Raw genomic sequence first — 22150 nt, forward strand, 5'->3', positions numbered from 1 at the left:
AGTGAACGCAAACTCAGTAATATGAGCCAGATGCTTCTTTCTGACAGCCAGCAATTTATAATGAGAGAATTTGTTCCTTTTTGAAAGAAGAAACACCCATTGCTTCTCATAATGTGACTAAGGACACATGCTTGGCAATGGATCTTAGAATACATTTTGAAATCAAAATTGCGTTTCCACTGTCGCTATATACTCAGAATCCAATTTTCGTTCCACTATTAATTGCGTCCCATATTCATTCTGTTTGGAACCTTGTCATCTCTACATGTTCTTTTAGAGTTCTTCTTTATACTCATTTTACAAAGCCCATACCACTGAAATACCGAGATATGTCCCTCCTTGGTGATTTCCCCAACCAGTAGCCCTCAGCAGAAGGCGGCTGGTTCTCACACATTCTCCTTCTGCTCTCCAACACCAGGCTGCCTGTGGCCAAGAGAAATCCCAGAAATCCCATGGCCTCTTCTGCTTCTCTGGCTGAATGAATATTTTGGAGCTGTAGCACTAGCTGTCTTGTGCTCCCCTTCTCCAGGGATGACTTTTGGGTTGCTGCTACCTTCGTGGCTGGGAGGTTTCTTCTTCATCCAAGGCAGGGGTTGCCAATGTGATGCCGCCTTCCAGATGTCATGGGCTACAACTCCCACCACCCCTGACCACTAGCCCTGCTGGCTGAGATTGATGGAGATTGTACTCTACAACATCTGAAGGGCTACCCATGTTCTGCGGTTTGCTCCACTTGAGGTTACCCCCACTCTAACTGGGATTCTTCTTGTTCCAGGGTGAAATTGAGACAGGGAAAACCTAGTGCATGAGGCTGATGCACCCCAAAGATCAAACTAGAGACCTGGAGGCCAAGAACTGTACAGTATAAAAGGTAAAGGTAAAGGGACCCCTGACCATTAGGTTCAGTCGTGACCGACTCTGGGGTTGCGCGCTCATCTCGCATTATTGGCCGAGGGAGCCGGCGTACAGCTTCCAGGTCCTGTGGCCAGCATGACAAAGCCGCTTCTGGTGAAGCAGAGCAGCACACAGAAAAGTCATTTATTTACCTTCCCGCTGTAGCGGTACCTATTTATCTACTTGCATTTTGATGTGCTTTCGAACTGCTAGGTTGGCAGGAGCTGGGACCAAGCAACAGGAGCTCACCCCGTCGCGGGGATTCGAACCGCCGACCTTCTGATCAGCAAGCCCTAGGCTCAGTGGTTTAGCCCACAGCGCCACCTGGGTCCTGTACAGTATATTTAATTCAAATCAAAATGTAAAATTCAGCCCCTCTTTGGCATCCAATATCTCTTGACTTCTTTGCTCACAATTCCTTTCCCAACTGAGCACAAAATGTCCCTTTGCATTCTTATAAAGCAGAACAATATGGAATCCTCAAATGGTGAAATATTTGCCTTTAGCTCACTATTTGCCTTTCGACTTAGAATTGTTCTTTAGACAAGATAATTAGATTTTTCATAAACCTTAATCAATAACATAAGAAACCTTAGCACAGAATTCCAGCTCTACAGTGGCAATAGCTTCAAGTGGCATGGTAGGGATATACAGTAATAAAAGTTGTTCTTATTTTCATTTTTCAAACACCATAAAGTCCCAGGGTGATTTACAACACAGAATATGGAAATCAGTTAAAAATAATCTAATAGTGTCAAAGGCCAGGCTACTATGGAGATACATGATATTAAAACCAATGTATTAATAATGAACACACTCATAGGCCATAGCTATGAATTGGTTACTCAGAAGTAAGTCTCACTAAGTTGCATTTTTTTAAAAAGCAAAAACATATTTTGCATTTTTTTAAACAAAGAGAGTTACAATATTATATTCCATTTTCATTGCAAGACAATAAGAGAACGTTGGAATAGGTTGTTTTATACATTTATTTTCTGCATTTAAACAGCCACTAACAAGAGTTCTTTGGGTGGCTCACAGGGCAAACACACAAACACAATTAACATACAGTACAAAAAAAAAAAGCAGCGATAAAAAACTACAAAATTGAAACACAGCTAAAAATGAATGCCCAGAGTCTAAAAACATAAAGTTATTTAAAAGACCTGGGTGAATAGAATGATCAGTGAACAAGCCATAAAGATCATGCCAGACGAACCTTTCTAGGAAGCCTGTTTAATAACTGGGGTGCCACTACAAAAAGGGCCCTTCTGTAATAGGAATAGAAACACTATCAGAACTGTTGTAATATAATCCCCTTAATACTAAGCAGTACAATTCCAAGTGTTGCATTTGGGCCTTCAAGTTCTCACCCACTTATCCAGGGTTTATCTCTTTCTATCCATAGGCTTCCCCAAGGTGGTGCGATGTACTGTATTTCTATTTAAATTATAGTACAGTGGTACCTCGGGTTACAAACACTTCAGGTTACAGACGCTTCAGGTTACAGACTCAGCTAACCCAGAAATAGTACTTCAGGTGAAGAACTTTGCTTCAGGATGAGAACAGAAATCGTGTGGCGGTGGTGGGAGCCATTAGCTAAAGTGGTACCTCAGGTTAAGAACAGTTTCAGGTTAAGAACAGACCTCCAGAACAAATTAGGTTCTTAACCCAAGGTACCACTGTAATTATTTATAAATGTGCATCTCCCCATATGGACTTGTTGCATGCAAATATGACCTCCCCTTTGTCCTGCTATGAGCAATGCAGTTCCTGTTTTTTAATGATGCACAAGGGCCCGCCCGACCTTTTGAGAAAAGTTGGCATAAGCACAAACCAAGTGACACAGAAGAGGGCTGGCAGGGCAAGAGGGGGAACATGGTTGCCCTGCCCCTTCTGCTTCCTTCCATTCCTGAACGTTGGAGTGTGTGAGTCAAATGTTTCCCTAGATACAAAGCACAGACCAATTTCTGTCTGGTGGGCAGCATTTAATCCAAGGATTAAAGCCTTGAAAACAATGTCAGTTTATGGGGTATCTCATAAAATAAACAGAGCAGATAGCTCAGCATGATAAGATAACACTAGAACTTGTGGACATCCAATGAAGCTGAATGTTGGATGCGGGAAAGAATTATCCCCCATGATAATTCTGTAGACATTTGGAACCCATATGGGGCATATAGACTGAAGACTTGTTGGCATGTGGACTCTGAATATCCTGTCACAACAATACATGTAAATTATGACCACCACACACACTTAAACCCAAGGAGGGATAAGGATGGACAAGGCAGGTTGAGATGGAGTCCTCCCGGCGCCACCCTCCATGCGGTCCATTAACAAGACTAAGACAGCCTTTCCCACACTAACTTGCCTGAACCTGAGATCACCTGCGGCTCTTCTCTACATGTCACCTTCAAGAGAAGTCCAGAGGGTGGCAGCAACAGGAATGCTTTCTCCACAGAGGCTTGCCTAACACCAGCCTTGTCATTGTTTCAGCACCAAAGTCGTTTTTGCTTTCTTGTGCTCCAGCGCGACATATTATATTGTTAAATCCATGTTAATGGTGTTTATTATTGCATCTTTTTTTTACTTTGGTTGTAAATTGCTCGAGGACCTTTTTAGTGCCAGCAATAAATTTAATAAACATATAATTTTATAAAACTTGTAATCCGCCCTGTGATTTTTGGGTGAAGGGCTGTATGGCACAATGGTTCACAGTGGCACAATTTGTCTCCTTCCCATGATGTTAGGTACTAGCAGCTCCTCCCTCTGTCAGTTGGAGTATGGAAATAGCCTTCTTGACTACTCATTAATCCTGGGCAGTCCTTTGTGGGTGGGGACCTGCCTCCGCCATTGGAATGATGGTTGGCACCTCCATGTGCACCCAATCACAGAAAACTGCTGGACCAAGGGGAATGCAGTCAAACTGTTTAAGAACATAAGCTGATCCTTGTTTGATCAGGTCATAGTTCTGTGAGGTCAAACATTCTGTTCTCACAGCAGCCAACCAGATCCTATGGGAAGCCCGTAAACAGGAATTGAGTGCAACAGCCCTTTCCTGACTTATGATTCCCAGCGACTGGCATTCAGAGGCGTATTGCCTGTGAACAGAGAGTAGATAAAACAGCCTTGATAGTTAGCTTTAGATCCAGCTATTCCAGGTTAGGTAGTTTATGGATTGCACAATGGATATGAGAGTAAAAGGATATGGAAAAATGAAAAAGAGAGAACAAGGTGAAATTAAAATAAGTAGAATGAAAAAAGTATGCCAAACCAAATGACTAGCTCCCAGAAATGCTCAAATTCTCATATCCTTTGAGCATCTTAAGCCTCTCCAAATATGTATTTGTCTTGCCAATACGATTAGCTTGTCTGATTGATGCAATTATTATTATTATTTTGGAACTTTTAACTTTGAAACCCTCCCTAACATCTGCTTGTTTTATTATGGCCTAGGTTGCTATGGAAATGTGAAACTAAAACAGTCTTCTTCAGGAAGATATCGTTCTGCATTACGCAAATTGCTGCTTAAATCTTTCTAAGGTTACATCAGCGAGTCACAAAAGCCATCCACTTTTGACCCATGACCTTCATCATCTATAAGGACTGGACTGGCTTTAAGCTGAAACTACTGTTCTCTATACAGTGGAATAACTCCAGAATGGATTTTAGCTTACCACTAATGCTTAAGCCATGTCTGCCTTCCTGGAGAAATGTCATAGTCTTGGGGTTCTACGGGCCCATCAGTGTTGTATGAGGCCCAGGTAGTCTCTGTAGCAAGGAGTGCTTACATCCAGTTCCAGCTGGTTTGCTAGTCAGAGACTCTTCTGGGTCGGCATAGCCTAGCTGCAATGATACAGCCTCTAGTAACCTCGGGTTTAGACTACTGCAATGTGTTCTATGTGGAGCAGTCCTTGAAGATGGTCCAAAAGTTGCAGCTAGTGCATGATGCAGCTACCAAGCTATTGACTAGCTCTGAAAAATGGTACCACATTGCACCCGTCCACAAAGAGGTGAACTGGGTGCCTGTTTACTACTGGGCCCATTTTAAGCGGCTGACAATTGTCTACACAGCTTGGAACCCAAGTATTTGAATGAACTCCTTTTTCCATTATCTGCCAACCTGCACCTTGAAGCCTTGCTCGTGGTTCCATCAGTATCTGCAGTTTGCTATGCACCAAAATGGGGCAAGGCCTTCTCTGCTTTGGCATCCCAGATGCAGAATTCCCTACTCCTTGGAAATGTGATTGTCCCCTACATTACACCCCCCCCCCGATGTTACATTGAAACTATATTGAGGCTGATATAGGAAAAAAGCGCTTCTCCTTGCTGGGTTGCTGTAAACTGGCCTTACGTTTTTATCTTAGGGCTGGACAGTTTACTGAGATAAATTTTATGAAGTGCTTTCTTGGAATATTGTGAACTGCCCCATAAATCTAGTTACAGGTAGGTAGCCGTGTTGGTCTGACGTAGTCAAAACAAAATAAAAAATTCCTTCCAGCAGCACCTTAAAGACCAACTAAGTTTTTATTTTGGTATGAGCTTTCGTGTGCATGCACACTTCTTCAGATACACTGAAGCAGAAGTCCCCAGGCACTTTATTTTGCCCCATAAATACTCAGGTTGAAGGGTGGGGCAGAAACTAATGACTAATGACCCCCTGCAAGACTATGAACTAAATTCAGTTTTGGTAGCCAGAACAAATGTCTGAGCTCAGAAGTCTTTAATTCTAAGTGTACAGTTGTACCTTGGAAGTCGAACAGAATCCATTTCAGAAGTCCGTTCGACTTCCTAAACATTCAGAAACCAAAGCGCAGCTTCTGATTGGCTGCAGGAAGCTCCTGTAGCCAATCAGAAGCCACGAAAGCCCCGTCGGACGTTCGACTTCCCAAAAACATTCGCAAACCGGGACACTAACTTCCAGGTTTGCGGCATTCGGGAGCCAAAATGTTTGGGTGCCAAGGCATTTGGGATCCAAGGTACAACTGTATGTATTTTGTAGCTGGCTCTAGTTGATGGATCACTGGGTTCTGGTAAAAAAAAAGGTAGATCCTGAGACCTTGAAGTCTGCTCCCTTGTGGCCTACAATGATTAGTAATAGCTCTGCAGGGTAAAAATGGCAAAAGTATTTCCCAGTAAGAGATCTTTGAACCTGAGACTTCCTGTGCTTTCTCATGGAGCTGCAGACTATCCCTTAGAAGTCCTCTGATTCTAATCTACTTGAAACCAACTAAAAGGTATTTTAAGACATCACCAGCTGGATAAACTGAAACTCATTTGTTTGCGCACCTCTCACAAAACAAAAGGCCTTGCAGAATGAACACTTGCACTTACACTTAAGTCCTATAAAACTTTTAATGTCTTAGCACAGCCTTCCACCCACCCTGTGTCACATAATTCTACACCTTCGCACACCATCGCAAGTGGAAGAAGACAAAAACTGGGACATGTTCCAAGTTCAAAAGACAAGTTCTCAACAATGTATATGAATAATCTTTGGAAGAGATCACTGAGCTAAGGTATCATTGCTCTTGGTGGGCTTCCCCCAGCAATGATGCCGAAATGATTTAGTTGGTTTTTCCATTTACGTTGTTAAATCCACATATAGTTTGAAGGCTTAAATTCAAAGCTCCCATCTGTGTGAAAAAATATATTAAGGTTTCTCTGTGTCCTAACAAATAGCAACAAACCACAATGCCCAAAAAACTTGAAGCATTTTGTTTTGTTAAAAGGAACACACAGTAGCCTCTAGTGGTGAACAGTTGCCATTGCAATTAAATACTTTGTGGTGAAGCTTTTTTCATAAAAATAAAAAAGCCTCCCCGCCCCTTCTCTTCAGTGATCCATACAGGTTTGCAGCCCTGTTTTGAGGGAAGGCATGCAGCCCTAAGAAGACATAGTAATTTGTTCAAGGAAACCAGTGTCTTTGCTTTGTGAATAGCAGTATTTAATTAATTACATTCATTCATTCCAGATATCAAACTGACAAAGCTCTCTAAAGCCTAGGACAGTAGTCTTCAACCTTTTTAGACCCAGGATCCACCTTCTCAGTTTTTATTACCATATGTCTGTATGGTGGTAGTGCTTCTGCCACACTCTCTAGGCTCAGGTTGCAACGTAGTTGCTGATCCAAACCAACCAGTTGAAGAACTAGGGGGCACTTAACAATACAGTACTTTAATACTTCAGGGGGTCCTCAAACTGTGGTCTGCAAGCTTCATTCAGGTGGTCTGTGGCATCTGTGGATTTGTAGTTGGAGACAGGAGATGGCGCACCCATGGCATTAAATAGTCACACTGTGTTGCTTCTTTTATTTCTTATCTTGTAATTCAATAAAATACAACATAAGAAATAAAATAAATAGCTTTTTGTGCTCATTAAGAGACAAGGAGGAACCCACACAAATTCAGAGACGCAGGATGGAATTCAGCGTCACACTATGATGAACCTTCTGTCCATGCAAGCATTTCAGTTTGGAAATATCCCCTCCCCACTCCTCATTCGGTGCACTGTTCTACGGGTTCTCCTGATACACCCCTCTCAGTCCATTTCAGGTGTGTGTGGGGGGTACAGGGGAGGAGAGGAGGCCAAGCCCCATTGCACAAGTGGAAATCCTTGTGCAGGGCTTTCTGCTAACGGTGTTTATTAGGTGAATCCTGCCTGCAACTCTTGGGGATCCTTAGAAACAGAGTTGCCATGCTTCCGGTTTCAGCCTATCAGCTAGCACAGGAATGGGCAACCTTTGTTGCAGCAAATGTTTTTGGACTCCAGATCCCTTTAGTTGCAGCCAGCATGGCCGGTGGTCAAGGATGAAGAGAGCTAAAGCCTGACAACATCTACCGTAGGAAGACAAAGGTTCCCCATCCCTCAGCTAGACCTGGCTGCTAACCAAATCTTAACACAGCTAGCAAAATGGCTTCAGTTCTAGCCACACAAAGGAGATGCACTGAGCCCAGCAGCACTTACTTTGGAGTAACCATATTTGGAATTGGCTTGTTAGCATTGACTGTCACATGCGGATCCATATTTTCTAGCCATTTCCAAGACCAGGCCTTCCGCTGAACCATCTTTAACAGCCACGCTGATCATAATCTTTCTCCTATGACGTGAAATGGGGAAGCCAAAACATTTCACAATCACTTTGGATTCAGCTAACATTATGTGAGTAACATTGAGCAAAACATCCAACACACCCTATGACACATCAAATAACACGGCCAAGCCAATATTAGCAAGAGTTTTCAGAAACTATTTTAAATATGCTTTTAGCTCATGGAGGGCTTTAGCACTTAACTGTCAGGATAGCTGGACTTTCCAAATGCCGTTTCCCGGTGCACTGTTAATTGCATAGTGTTACATGCAACCCCAAATATATTTCCTCAAGCTAGCACGTATTGCAGGGAAATCACAGTACTCAAATTGTAAATTTAGGGATCTTTATTCCCAGAACTGCATCCTTTTCAAAATCCAGTGCATCTTCTATGTTAGTATGTGGGAACACTTACAGAGCCCTTTAAAAATGCAAGCAATATGCTACATTCTCAACCCCTACCCAACATAAATTGGCCACATCCACTTTTACACTTGGGTCATGCCTACTCTGAAATTTTGGCCACACCAATTTTGACATGAGAGACTCACATCTGGGTTTGGGTTGAGAGAACTTTAGCACGATGTGAAAGATATTTAAAGCAGATTTTAAAGGAATCTGGTTACAGGTAGGTAGCCGTGTTGGTCTGGATCGAAGTAAAATAAAAAAATTCCTTCAGTAGCACCTTAAAGACCAACTAAGTTTTTATTTTGGTATGAGCTTTCGTGTGCATGCACACGAAAGCTCATACCAAAATAAAAACTTAGTTGGTCTTTAAGGTGCTACTGAAGGAATTTTTTTATTTTAAAGGAATCTGATTAGCTTTCAGTGCTAACCCAGATTTGGGGCAAGTACCCCAACATATATAAAACTACAAAATGAGCAGATGATAAAGCGTAGAAATATAGGCTGTTAGACATTTAAAATACCCCTTTCTAAGTTGCTTGCATAGTTCCTACTTCCCTTTGCATAGAAAAAGACCACACATTTGGTTTACTTATAAACTATTCAAAGGTCAGATTCATGTGCTTTTGCATACAGCAGCAAGGAAACGCAGGCAGTATAAAGTTATTTCTAAATTATTTGCATAGAACAGGGATGTCCAACAGGTTGATTCCGGGAGGTTCTGGTTGACTTTGGTCGACCACGGGCTCCTTTTCCTTTTCGGTGGCATTAGACAGAGTTTTCACTGTGAGGTAGATTATTTCCTTAGCGGAAACAATTCCCCTCCCTTAAAAAAGCTCAACAAGTTTGACCTGAACCCCCCAAAAATGGGATATTCCCCTCTAAAAAAAGCTTAACAACTTTGACCTGAAATCCTCCCAAAAGGGGTAGATCACTGCCAGTTTTTTATTCTGTGAGTAGATTGCAGTCTCTTGGGAGTTGGACGTCCCTGGTCTAGAAGAACTGTCCATGCAACCCTGGGCCATGCAGTTTGTGAGCCTCTGGACCAGAGTCTTGTTCAGGGGTCAGCAACCTTTTTCAACCATGGGCCGGTCCACCGTCCCTCAGACCATGTGGTGGGCCGGACTATATTTTGGGAGAAAAAATGAATGAATTCTTATGCCCCACAAATAACCCAAAGTTGCATTTTAAATAAAAGCACACATTCTACTCATGTAAAAACACCAGGCAGGCCCCACAAATAACCCAGAGATGCATTTTAAATATAAGGACACAGTCTACTCATGTAAAAACACGCCGATTCCTCGACTGTCCACGGGCCGGCTTGAGAAGGCGATTGGGCCGCATCCGGCCCACGGGGCCTGAGGTTGCTTACCCCTGGTCTTGTTCTTGGCAAGGCAGCGGAAGTCCTAGTGGGGCCCTCAGCCAGCTTAGCCCTCCAAGGCCTGGGGCAAGGGGACCTGGATGCTCCCCCTTCATGGGCCTGATGCAACCATCCCAGACTAATCTGCTGGGTATAGTGAAGATTCAGACATGTGGATTAGCTGTGGATTGCTAAAGATTTAGGAGTAAATAGATTTCTTATGAGACCAAAACCGAAGATTTTCTGAAATTAGCTGGAAGTGGAACTAAAATGGGATTTCCGCATGACACTAAATATAGCACTAGGTGCCTCACAACAGTCCTGCAATACTTGCAGGATCTTAAATATGCATACAGTAAGTTTCATTTAGTTCAGTCAGCAAATATTCCTGCCTCTCTCCCCCCCCCCACTTTATTTTAAAGAGGCTTCTCTGATACTGGTCCTTTAATTAGTGTATATCTGCTTACTGTCAACAGGAGAAAACATAGATCATCTTACTTGGTTACCTGAACTAAGCTGCCAAGTCATTTCCAAATTATTCTGACCATTTAGCATAACAGAACAAGCAGATCTGTGAACCGTCCCCCTTCTTATCACTTTTAAGCCCCTCTCCACTTGGAGTACACTCTCAATTGTCAGAAGTGACCAAGAGTTGTTTCTTACTGTTCTAAAATAAACCTCAAGTTGAGTTGCCCATTATGGCCATGAAATAAGAATGGGTTATTGATAAGATAGCCAGCACTCAGCACTGATTGCCAACTGGCCAGACCACAACAAGCAAACAAAATCACCTGCAAGCAGTCACCTGCTGAGACTGGGGTGGGGAGCCCCTGGCCATTTCATGAAGCCCTCGGGATCCCCTCCTACCTATCAGCTGTTCTGCAGTGAGCAGCTGGGTGGGGAAAAGGCTTTGATGCTGTGCAAATTGTGCAACTGCAGCTCCTTTCTCTGCAAGGATCTGCTCCAAGATTAAAGTAGAGGGGGAAATGTCTCAGAAGGGAGACAGACATCTGTTCCTTCCAAATGTGCAACAACAAAAAAGAGCCCCTGCATTTTGCATCTGCGTGCATATCATTTTTGGGAGGGAATTGTATTTTGAAGTTTGAGGCTTTGAATAGCTGTCAGGCAGGGCCTGCAGTTCAGCTGTGCATTGATGTTATCTGCATTCCTCTGCTAGGATTACTGAGCTCTTTTTACCTTTTGAATAGTCAGGCCAATAAAGGGTGTAGGAGTGCTGCTGTTGTTTTTAATGAACTTTATTTTTTTTTTAAAAAAATAGTTTATAGGTAAAATGGAATGTAAAATTCAAGTGGAGTTACTAAGACTTAAACATATGCCTTTGTTTCCATGGCTAATAGTTTTGTGTGTGTGTTAAGGATGTGTGACTGTGTGTGGCTCTGGAATGCAGCCCCCCAAAGCTGTCTATCATGGTAGCATGTGCCGCCACCCAGAAAACATTCCCAATCATTGTGCTAATGCTTGCACATTAAAGGCACAACTACAGTAGCTGGCTGAAAGATTTGCAATGCTGCCCAAATAGGCAGCTGATATAATCACTTGTAAAGTGGTGCTGCTTGATGCATTAAGCGATAAGACCTACTACAGAAAACCTTAGCCCAGCCACAGTGGGGATGCAAAAAGGATCAATCCCTACTACAACAAGGATTGCTGAATTTATGATAAAACTCTGATTTTATAGAACTGGCTTTTGCCTTTTCCTTCTGGAACAAGAGATACTCGACTCCTTTTACTTTTACAGTCATTACTCTGTAGCCTTTAGTAAAACCACGTTGTCTCAGAGAGAGTGCTTGAAATGTTTTTACAGTTCTGCATGGCTACATTAAAGCTGCCAGTTTAAACAGCTATAAAAATCCAGCAATACATGTTCAGTTAATGGAAGATATTTTAAGGTTGAGTCCCTGAAAAGGGCTATTAACTTTATCAGCGAGCCAATAGGCAGAAACACACCTATAGCAGAACAGAATAGAGTAAGCAGGACAAAACTGTGGCTCAGATGATGCCATGACATCAAGCCTTTCTTTGATTCTGCCCAGCACCACATCCAAGTGTCTCCTGAGCCAGAATCATAAGGCATCATTTCTGTGCCAGCCCCATTGTAGCAGCCTGCAGTACTTGCTCAGTTCTTTAAAACACACTCACCCACAGGACATCACTGATTTAGGTGTGATGAAAGCCAGCTAAAACACGTTTGAGAATCAGGCTACAAGGCTTAGTCAGTCACTGCAGAATATTAGTATCATTTTCATTCAGTTAATCACTGATGAAACTAACTATATTCTGCTTAACTAATAGTTAAACTAGGGGTTGTTTATCCAAAGAGGCAAGAGCTCCCGATTAAGCAATATTCTAGAGGAGGGACGACCAACTCACAAGAGACTGTGATTTACTTCTAGGGGAATAAAACGGGCAGTGATCTACCAATTTTGGGGGGGGAGGGTGTTCAGAGTTGCCGAGCTTTTTTTAGTTAGGGGGGGCAGCTCAGAGTTGTTGAGCTTTCTTTTTTTAGGGTAGATAATCAAAGTTGTTGAGCTTTTTTTGGGGGGGCTTCAAAAAACTCATTTTTTAACAGTTAAGTGTGAAGAATTGCAATAAATTGCTCACCAAAAACACAGTTGCTAACAGGTGAATGCAGCACTACAGCAGACAACAAAGGAACACCCATTAAACGAGACGCAGGGAAAGACAGAGGGGGCAGAGACATGATTCTAAACAATGCGAGTGGAAAGGATCCCGCAATCAACCATGGTCATCTGGGGATCGACCTGTTGATCGTGGTCAACCGGTTGGATACCCCTGTTCTAGAGCATATTGTAGGTTCAGGGGCCTGTGGCTGAGACAGGGATAAACTTACAACATTCCTATAGTCTATTCTGTTAACAGTGTAGGTTAGATGTGGGGCTGAGGTTGATTTAGATTTTCAGCCAAAAATCTTCCTGATAAAATGTACTGTACCTCAGGTTAGACTTGGAAAGGTCAATCTACTTAAATTATATTTTCTTAGACTTCCTCCCAATCTAAATCCAGCATTCAAATGCAGGAAGAAGCTTTGTGCTCCATGAACATGCTTACACCTAAGTTGTATTTAAAAAGTAGTTTTTTGTTTTGTTTTGTTTTCCACACAAAATAACACACATTGTATCTTCTCTGCATGTTTCTGGCAGCTCATGCTTCTGGCCCATCACAGCTATGCTAAAATTCTGGATTTCTGAAAGTCATCCATAGAATCACTCGCATCTCAGGAGAGAAGTTGTCTCTTTAAGTTTACTGTTTATTTTCTATTTTGTATGATTTACAGAGCTTTTTTATTGATAATTTAAATGTTTTATTCACATATTAAAAAACACACACACATATTATTCACATATTAAAAACACACACACATTAGAGCAGGTTACAATTAGGCAGTGTACACATTTTATGAAATAAATAGAAGAACCCAGAATCTCCATTTATAGATAATGGGGTGAGTTGACTTAGAATATTTTCCTATACTGTATGCTGTTGCCTTCAACAGTCCATAAATCCTGGAAGCTGTCCTTCTCAGGCTAACTTGGGGGGTTTAATCTCATACCTTCTTTGCTAATATTTCTGTGTACTGAAGGAGACCCTCAGGTATGTAGCACCACTACTTTTTATTTTTATTTTTATAATACCCTGTTTTGCTTATGAACAGATGCTTGCTGACCAACAGAGTTTACCATTAGAAAGTATAAGACAAGTGCTCCTGTTCTGGGTGACAGAACAGCCCTTCTACAGTACCGCATACCGGAAGTTGAAAGGGACACAAATAGGGCAACTAATTTCTTCACGCTGTCACCACCACCCTGTTCCTGTTTTCTTTTCTGACAAGCAATATTTCATGCAGGACAAGTCTAAGCATGTTTACCTGGAAGTGTATCTTACCAAATTAAACAGGAATTACTCCGTTGTAAGTGTACTTAGAACTGCATTTAAAAAAAAACAAAAACCTAAAGTTTTGAAGCGTATTGTTGTGACGGGAGTGACATTCTAAGGCAGGCATGTCAAACCTGCGGCCCTCCAGATGTTTTGGCCTACAACTCCCATGATCCCTAGCTAGCAGGACCAGTGGTTGGGGAAGATGGGAATTGTGGTCCAAAACATCTGGAGGGCCGCAGGTTTGACATGCCTGTTCTAAGGCTAGGTAGACTTTTTGGTAAAATTTTCATTCTTCCAGGTTAACATTTAGAGTAATACAGGGGGGGCAGGGGGAGTGGATGCATAATATTGAGGAACATGATCAAACTTAACACAGTACAGTTGCTGGGTAAGACATACTAAATGAAAACCTCACATTACATTCTTAGATCCCATTAAACATCCAGACGAGAAAGCTAATCCTGTCACTAACCATCTGCTCAAAATGCCTTCTTAGGGTATTGATGACAGCTATATGCAGCAAAACAAATGCAAGTGTATGAATGAGCAACGGTATACTTGGCATGCTTGCATTACACTATCTGCAACTCACACCATCCCCAATATGCCTTTGTGCTGCTTCTTAATGCACAGGGCTCCAGCTAGGGAATGCTTTGTTGAAGTAAACCCACTTTCAAAACTGAATAAAATGTATAACCTGTAAGATGTTAAATAAACCTATTTGTGGGATTGCAGTTTCATGCTGAGCCCTCTATGTGCAACTATTTCCTTGGAAAATGTAAAGTATAAAGCTCTGATAATAATGTATTTGTTTTATGCATCAAGGAGTTCAAAAAGGTTTTGCTAAAACGGCTGAGTCCCATATGTAAACAAAAGTGAGCTGCTTGGAAATACTTTTTAAAATTCTCTTTTTTACTGGGGACTGAATACCATTTGGGATAGATCCCAATAACTAGCTTATGAAATAACATGCTCTAAGCTAGCATGACCCACATCCCAAATGGTATTCCAGTCTACAGTAAAATCCGAACTTCCTTTTCAAAATATTTCCATTTCTTCTTCTATAGCTGTTCTGCTTTGAATAATGTTCATGTCTTTTAAGACTAATCCCTGAACATTTACAACAATTAAATTGTTAATAGTTGATTTCATATGTTTGGCTTTAAAATAACTCAGCTAAATGAATAACTGAACATGCAATGATTATTAACATCAAACTTCTCTCTTCTGTATTATAATGTTAATTTTTATATTTCACCTGTCAAGTAACTTTAAAATATCCTAATCTGGATGGTGTGAAGAATATGTTACAAGTTTCTGGGGTTGCTCACTCTGCATTGGGGAACCCCATCTGCTCCCAATATTGTTCAGAGCTTGTCCTCTGATAACTCTATACTGTATATGACCTCACACTCTCCAAGAGTTCTCATACTTCAAAATCCCTATCCTGTATCTTAACCAAATAGTACCGATATTTTCCCCATTAGTGCCACTCCTCAAACCATGCAAAGACCTTCAATCCTTGCACTCACCTTCCAGATACCCCTACCACTCAACTTGATTAATTCCTTCTTTCAGATCTTCAACAAATAATCTGTACCAAATTCCTGTTTTCTACAACCTTACCCAAACCAATCCACTCCCTCAATTTCCCTCTCCAGTTTACACCAAAGCCCATTGTCAGAGGTGCAATTTATCCCTATTGAAAAGATGAGAAAGTGAAACTATCAAATCACCTAAGATAACTGCAGTCCATTCCAGCAACTTCTCAAAAATGGGGTATGAAAAAATTCATTTTCGCCTGTATCATAAATTTCTTACACCACTTTTAAAGCAATTGAATGTGGGGTTTTTTTTGCACATTTATTTACCATGAGTGTGGTATCTCACCTAGGCTTTTTCTTTGTTTCTGTCTTGTTCACTTTTGTTAGCAGCCCTTCATCTATGCATCTGGAGCCTAGTGAAGAATTTGTTAACACTGTGAGGTCAAACAAAGATAGTACATAGCCATCATGCTTTCACCCTGAAAAAAATTAAACATAGAGTACTGTAATACCTCGTGTTGCATCCACTGTGGGTTGCACTTTTTAATGTTGCGGACGCGGTGGACCCGGAAGTGCTTACTTTCTGAGTTTCGCCCCGCGCGCATGCGCAGAAGCGCTCTATTGAGCTTTTGTGCATGCACAAAAACGCCGCTTGGGTTGCGGACTTTTCAGGGTGAGAACGGCACCCCGGAATGGATTGGGTCCGCAACCCGAGGTACCACTGTACAGGAGACTCCCAGCTTCAGAAAATCACCTTCCAAGTTGTGGAGGGAGAGCAGAACAATGACCAAGGGTGAAACTAGCACTCTCAGCCCCCACACCAGCAATGTGTTTCCTAAATTTAAGGCTTGGTTAGGATTGCCATGTGAGACATTTTAAACAGGGAGAGTATCTTCTCAACAGCCCTTTTGAATGGTAATTTTCAGAGGTAAAGACCACCCTTTCAATATAAGAACTGAGAACCAGGGGGAAGAAGTTAGTATTTATTAACCAATGTGAAGTAAAGGCCTCAATTTTGGGTTTGTGACATTACAAGCAGTCAACTTTTTACCACGTCAACACAACCAGAACAAAAGAATCGGGTAGCACCGTTGAGTCCAACAAATTTATGATGGCATCAGCTTTTGGCTGCCGCCCTGGAATTCCAAACAGCAGTTACCGTCTTTCTCCTTCTCACCACGGAGGGCTGACCTGCGCGCCTTTGGAGGAGGAATTCAACAGATGGGTCCGCAGTGGCAGGATAATCATAATCAAACCGATACTGGCTGCATGTCGTTAATGCACCAATCGCTCGCATGCAAAATTAAGACGGCGCTGTTAATCCTTGCCCAGAAGGTGGCAGACATCCCGAGCCCCTTCGCTTTTGCCCTTCAATCCTCCGGCCATTCACTCCACTTCGACCCCTTCCAACTACCGGGCACCCCTTCCCACTACCGAGCACCGAGCCTCCTCCGGAGCAACCCCCCCCAACCAACTTCAGCAACGCTCCCTCCCATGGAGGGTTTATGCAGGCCGCTCCTACTCCGAGGCAAGTCCCAGCGACTTCCTTCCGAGAGTGTGCACTTCTTGCAGCCGGGTCCCAGGCACAAGCCGGGCGGGCGAAACCCCGACGGATGCCGGCCTGAGGCGCGCCTAACTCTGCCCCGCCGCAGGGTCGAGGCCTAGCCCTCCTCCAACCGCCCGGCTCCCCGTGTCCGTTTCCTCAGAGGTAAGTGGGTCCAGTGGAGCTGCCTCCTACGGGGCAGCAGGGACTGGCCCTCCGCGCGTGGACTGGGCGCCCGCCTCTTGCTCCCCGGGAAGGCGCAGCGGCGCCCCGGCGCCCCCTCTCCGCCTGCGCTCGCTCCTCGGCCGGGCCAGCGGAGCACCGCCCGCCCAGCGCCCGCCACCCAATCGCGCGTCCTGGCGGCGGGAGGAGGGGGCGGCCTCGGCGCCCGGAGCCTGTGAGCCGAGGCGATGTGGGCCGGGCCTAAGCGCTGCCGCTGCTGCCGCCGCCGCCGCCATGATGCTTGTTTGCTTTCAATGAGTGTGAGAAGGAGGCGGAGGAGGAAGAGGAGGAGGAGAAGGCGGGGGGAGCCCGTTCTCCCGTCCGGCCCGCGGCAGGAAACAAAGAGCCAGGCAGAGGCAGCGCAGAGACGGGGATGCTGCAGCTACAGGTACGGGGGCGGCGGCCGCGGCGACGGAAAAGGCGGCGGCGAGGAAGAGGGAGCGGGGGTCGAGGCGGCTCTTCCTCAACCGCCCCCCCTACCCCGTCGAATGAATCTATGGGGCGGGGGTGACGGCAGCCGCGGCCGCGGCCTGAGGAAAGCAGGTTTCTGACGGGATGGGGGCGGTTAGAACTGCCCCGGGTAATCATTATGGGGGCGCGGGGGGGGGGAACCGAGGGATTATTTTGGTGGGAGGCGCGGAGAGCGGCGGCGGCGCATTTGAGGTCCAGTGGGACGGGGAGAGAGATGGCTGACTTTCCGGGGTGGGTGGGGGGTTCGAGGAGATGTTTGTGAGTCGGTTTGTCGGGGGGGGGTGTCGTGTTGACAAGGTTAACGGGGGGGGGCTGCTGACCAGAGAGGGGGAGCGGGGGTTGTGTTCGGATCCTGTGAGTTGTTGGGGATAGGTTGTCGGTGTTACTATTTTTATAATAATCCAGCCGGGGAGGGGAAGGGGAACGCGGCTCCTCTTCGGGGAAGGGGCGCGGAGGGAGACGGGCGATGTAAATATGTCGCGAGATACGAAGCGGGGTCTCCAGGCCCTGCGCCTCCGGAGTGCGTGAAATGCATCTCTGGACGAGGACGGGGCGGGTGGGTGGTGGTTGTTGGGCGAGGGCTTTTGAAGCGAGCGTGTTGTGCTGGGGAGGCGTTCAGGGGGCGCTGGGGTAGTAAATAAAACTGTGTACGAGGCGGTGAGGCGAGCGGCCTATTGCGGTGAAGGTGGTGTTTTGAAACAAAACAAAACAAAAATTACTGGCGTGTGTGGTGGTGCTTTGGAGCTGGCACAATTGATTTGGAGGGCATTATTGCTCTTCAGGAAACAAAAGGAGCCCTGTTGGGGCTGGCAGGGAGGAGGAGTTCTCCCGAGGAAAAAAAAGTTTTTGGTCTGGGAAAGTAGAGACGGGGGTTGGTGTTTTGCACTTGGAAGGGGTGGCTGAGCCTTCCTGGAAGCTGTGGGAAGGTTCTGGAGGAAGTGACGTGCTCAATGCCTGTTGACAAGAGCTGTGGGGCGGTGGGAGTAGTGTGGGGGTAGGGGGGAAGGGCTCATTTGTCTAATAAAGTGTGTTAGGATTCGGATTTGTGGGGGGTTGGCATGGCTCTATCCATACAAATGCATCAAACTGCTATTTTTTATTTTTTTATTTATTTTGCATTTAAAAGCAACTAAGATAAAAGTACAGGTGTAGTGGGGGGAAAGCTAGTTTAATAAAAACTGAAAGTGTAAACACTTCTGAAAATAAGCACGAAGAATGGAAAGCTTGCATTGCACAGCTGTTTTTCTTCTCCACACCTCCATAACCTCTTAAAATTAATTTACATAGAACAGGCAGGTATAAATTTAAAAACTATAGATCCATATTTGCCGTGGATAAATAGGCCTGGTTCTTGGGAACAAAACCTGCACTTCAGGATAAATTTAAGCTTGCTTGTAGCTGAAAGGCCTAGCTTGCAATAAGGCCACAATAGACAGCCTGTGTCTGAAATAGAAAGGAAAGAGCTTTAGCACGAATGATTGACAGCTGTGCTGTCCAATGTAATGAGCTGGGGGCAGGAATAGTGTTTATACGCAGGTAGGTTGGCTGGGCCTCATTCTGTAGAACACACACACATATACAGTGGTACAGTACCTCGGTTTACAAACAGTCCTGTTTATGAACTCCGCAAAGCCAGAAGTAGTGTTCCGGTTTGCAAACTTTACCTCTGTTTACAGACGGAAGCTGAACAGTGGAAGGGCACCAGTGGTGGGAGGCCTCAGTGAAAGCACGCCTTGGTTTAAGAAAGGATTCGGTTTAAGAATGGACTTCTGGAAAGGATTAAGTTCGTAAACCGAGGTACCACTGTAGAGGTAAACAGGATTTGAATGCAACAGGGGTTGCCTACAACAGCAAGTTTGTTCTATATGTTTTTGTGTCAGTGGGGTGTCTAATGAAGCTCTGTTTTAGGCTGCTAAGAAAGCAAAACTTCAGCAGGCTGTTCCTTATAAGGGTGAGATTCTAAGGCAGGCATCCCCAAACTGTGGCCCTCCAGATGTTTTGGCCTACAACTCCCATGATCCCTAGCTAACAGGTCCAGTGGTTGGGGAAGATGGGAATTGTAGTCCAAAACATCTGGAGGGCCGAAGTTTGGGGATGCCTGTTCTAAGGGGTAGAATACAATTGTGAATTTGATCCAAAATATATGGTAGGAAATATGTTTTTATGTACAGGTTGCTTGTGAGTTTTGTGTTTTTAGTAGTAGATTTTTATGTTGAGTTTTACTTTTGTATTGGTGAAGGGGCATAACCCAAAAGTAAAAAATAAAGTGATAATTAAAAATAGCACCTGTTTTGGCAAACCTTCATCTTTTACTGGTTGAACAATCTGGAAGGTTTTAAAATTTATTTAAGGTGAGTTTTTGTTTTGCGTTAAGCCTTTTAATTATCTGTAGTACAAGACAAGGATTTTTAGGAAAACCTCACAATTTTTCACTATAACTTAAAGATAGATAATGGGAATTCCATTATTCTCATATTCTAAAATAATAAAGATCTAGCATTTATATGATTATGTTGGGGTTTCCTGCAGAGATTTTTGAATTGTGTGGGGATTTCCACAATGTCTGGTATGACTCAGGGTTATTTTCTTATCTGAATTTTACCATATTGGTAACAGAGACTTAAAATTCAAAAGGATTAAGGAATATTTATGGTAATTATTTGGTATGAATGTGAAGATTGGCAAGTGTTGACTGGTAATTGTATTGTCTCTTGCATTTCTTTTCATCCTAGAGCAGGTCTCGTAATTGGGGATTTGTCAACATTTCCACTGGGGTAATTTTACAGAATGATCCACCCTGTGTTCTTCCTGCTGGTTCATCTGGACTCTGGAGTGGACTGCTAGGAATGAAATCTTCTCTGGGGGTTATTCACAATATTGTTGAAATGGAACCATTCACATATGGATTAATGCATTACAGTACTCACTTTTCACTTGAAGCACTTGGATCAGTTCATTTTTCTTTCTAAGGGAGATTGCTCAGTGTCATTTTGTAATGAAATCCTAAGTGTAGTCTTGACAAGTTCAGGCTATTTGTGTTTCAGTAATTAAGGAAGAACTTAAATATAAAAATAAATAAAACTACACTACTGCATGGGCAGGTAATTATTTTTGGTAATGTATATCTTTAGATGTACATATTGGCTTGTGTGGATTAATAAGGTGTATTTTTAGTAAGTATGTTGTAATGCTAGCCCTTGCATTTCTCAAATTTGTTTTAAAAACCCACCCAGTGTATGACAGCTTTATTTTAAGAAAGAAGTTGCATTCTTTTGATAGAAAAATGGTCCACCAAAATCCTGGGTATGGTACATTAAATCTGGCTATTTTGGTATGGAATTTAGATGCAGATTAGTTAAATAACTTGCACCTTAATTTCTGTATAACCCTATGCACATTCAAATTGTACATATAATGTAGCACTGGGATCACATCAGCATGCTTCTATGAACGTTTGGATGAAAGAAAATTTGTGTGATCTGTACATCTTATTTTAACAGTGTACATATTACACTGATAGGTTCTTTCTGCATTGAAATCTGCTTGTAGGCAAAAGTTGCATCAACTGTGTACTGTAAATGTTAGGCATGGATGGGGCTGGAGAGTGAAGATTCTTCCATGTATAGCATTTGAACATTGGTATTTGGCTAAGGAGGCAAAAGTGTATATGGATTAGCTACCAAAAATTATAAGCCTGCACTTTTAAAAACTTGTTCAAGGAACAATGGAACACAAATGGAGCACTCCTTCCCTTCTTTGCCAGTCCCTCTAATAGTGCACTACCTCCTCTACAGCTATCCTGCATGGTTTCTATGCCAAACATGCAGGAAGGGGCCACGTCTCCCATGCATAGATGCTTAGTAGGCTTGTGGCATTGTCACAGATTGCCCTGTCACTTTGCCACCAGCATGTACATAAAACACAAAAACCACCCTTTGGATGCTCAGAATCCATCTGCTAGCCCACTGTGATACCATGTAGGACATGCAGCATTGTGCTTCACTTCCCATGCATCCAGTACAGTATAGAACTGAGGCATGCTGGGGATTACTCTGTCCCTTTACCACCAGTGTGCTGTGTTTCTACGATAAAGGTGTGGGAGATTTGATTGTTTATGTGTCTTTCTTGCAGACGTGCAGCAGGAAGCAGTACTTCTTCCTTCCACCACCAGCTTTCTTGGTTTCTGTGCTGGATGCAGGGGAGGAAGCTTCACCTCCTACACACCAAATATTGAAATGCAGTGGTCTGCCAGAGGAAGGATGAAGCGCTTCATGTCCTAGACAGGAAGGAGGGGGCTTACTCTCCTCCCCACCCACTATAGAAATGCAATGAGCCGCTGCATGGAATGGGGGAAGTGGGGGGAGCAAATAGGTTGTCTCCCTTTTGGGCAGTTCATTCACTCACCTGTGTTAAATTCCTTATCACATATGACAACTGGGCAATGGGTTAAAAACAAGGCTATACTAGGTCTACCATATTTGGTAACTTGCAATTTATCTTACAAGGCTATGAAACTAGTTAACACTGAAGCATTTGAGATGTGTGTATGTGTGTTAACATTTAAAAATGTCATTATTTTAAGTTCAAGGTAAACTCAGATTTCACTTGTGGCAACAGTCTAATCCAGGGGTCAGCAATCTTTTTCAGCTGTGGTCCACCGTCCCTCAGACCATGTGTTGGGCCGGACTATATTTTGG

General features: G+C 43.5%; 1 protein-coding gene and 1 long non-coding RNA gene across 17 annotated transcripts in view; one reads left to right on the forward strand and one right to left on the reverse strand.

The window, feature by feature from the left end:
* Positions 1–1865: 1865 nt before the first annotated feature.
* LOC118080397 (uncharacterized) lies at positions 1866–16711 on the reverse strand. Of its 8 annotated transcripts, none has more exons than XR_015948171.1 (6): positions 15730–16613; positions 15564–15630; positions 9768–9902; positions 9299–9517; positions 7864–7996; positions 1866–3998 (listed from the first exon to the last, which is right to left on the reverse strand). It is a non-coding gene; the product is annotated as an uncharacterized LOC118080397 (long non-coding RNA). The 8 variants fall into 8 exon arrangements; XR_015948172.1 differs by lacking the exon at positions 1866–3998 and adding an exon at positions 6823–7218 and having other exon boundaries at positions 15730–16711; XR_015948174.1 differs by lacking the exon at positions 9768–9902.
* A 79-nt stretch (positions 16712–16790) lies between these two features.
* The window catches only part of CNOT6 (CCR4-NOT transcription complex subunit 6), a 36553-nt gene continuing 31193 nt past the window's right edge, over positions 16791–22150 (forward strand). For 2 of the 9 annotated variants that reach the window (XM_088661978.1, XM_088661979.1), the window contains exon 1: positions 17392–17525. In XM_088661978.1, the coding sequence (XP_088518104.1) occupies positions 17471–17525 (55 nt within the window). In that variant the 5' untranslated portion in view covers positions 17392–17470. Of the gene's footprint in view, positions 16926–17084; positions 17371–17391; positions 17526–22150 lie in introns of those variants that run through there. The other 7 variants (XM_088661983.1, XM_088661980.1, XM_035105608.3 and 4 more) reach the window with 7 other exon arrangements.

Source organism: Zootoca vivipara, chromosome 2 (genome assembly GCF_965207765.1).
Source record: "Zootoca vivipara chromosome 2, rZooViv2.hap1.1, whole genome shotgun sequence".
NCBI lineage: Eukaryota > Metazoa > Chordata > Lepidosauria > Squamata > Lacertidae > Zootoca > Zootoca vivipara.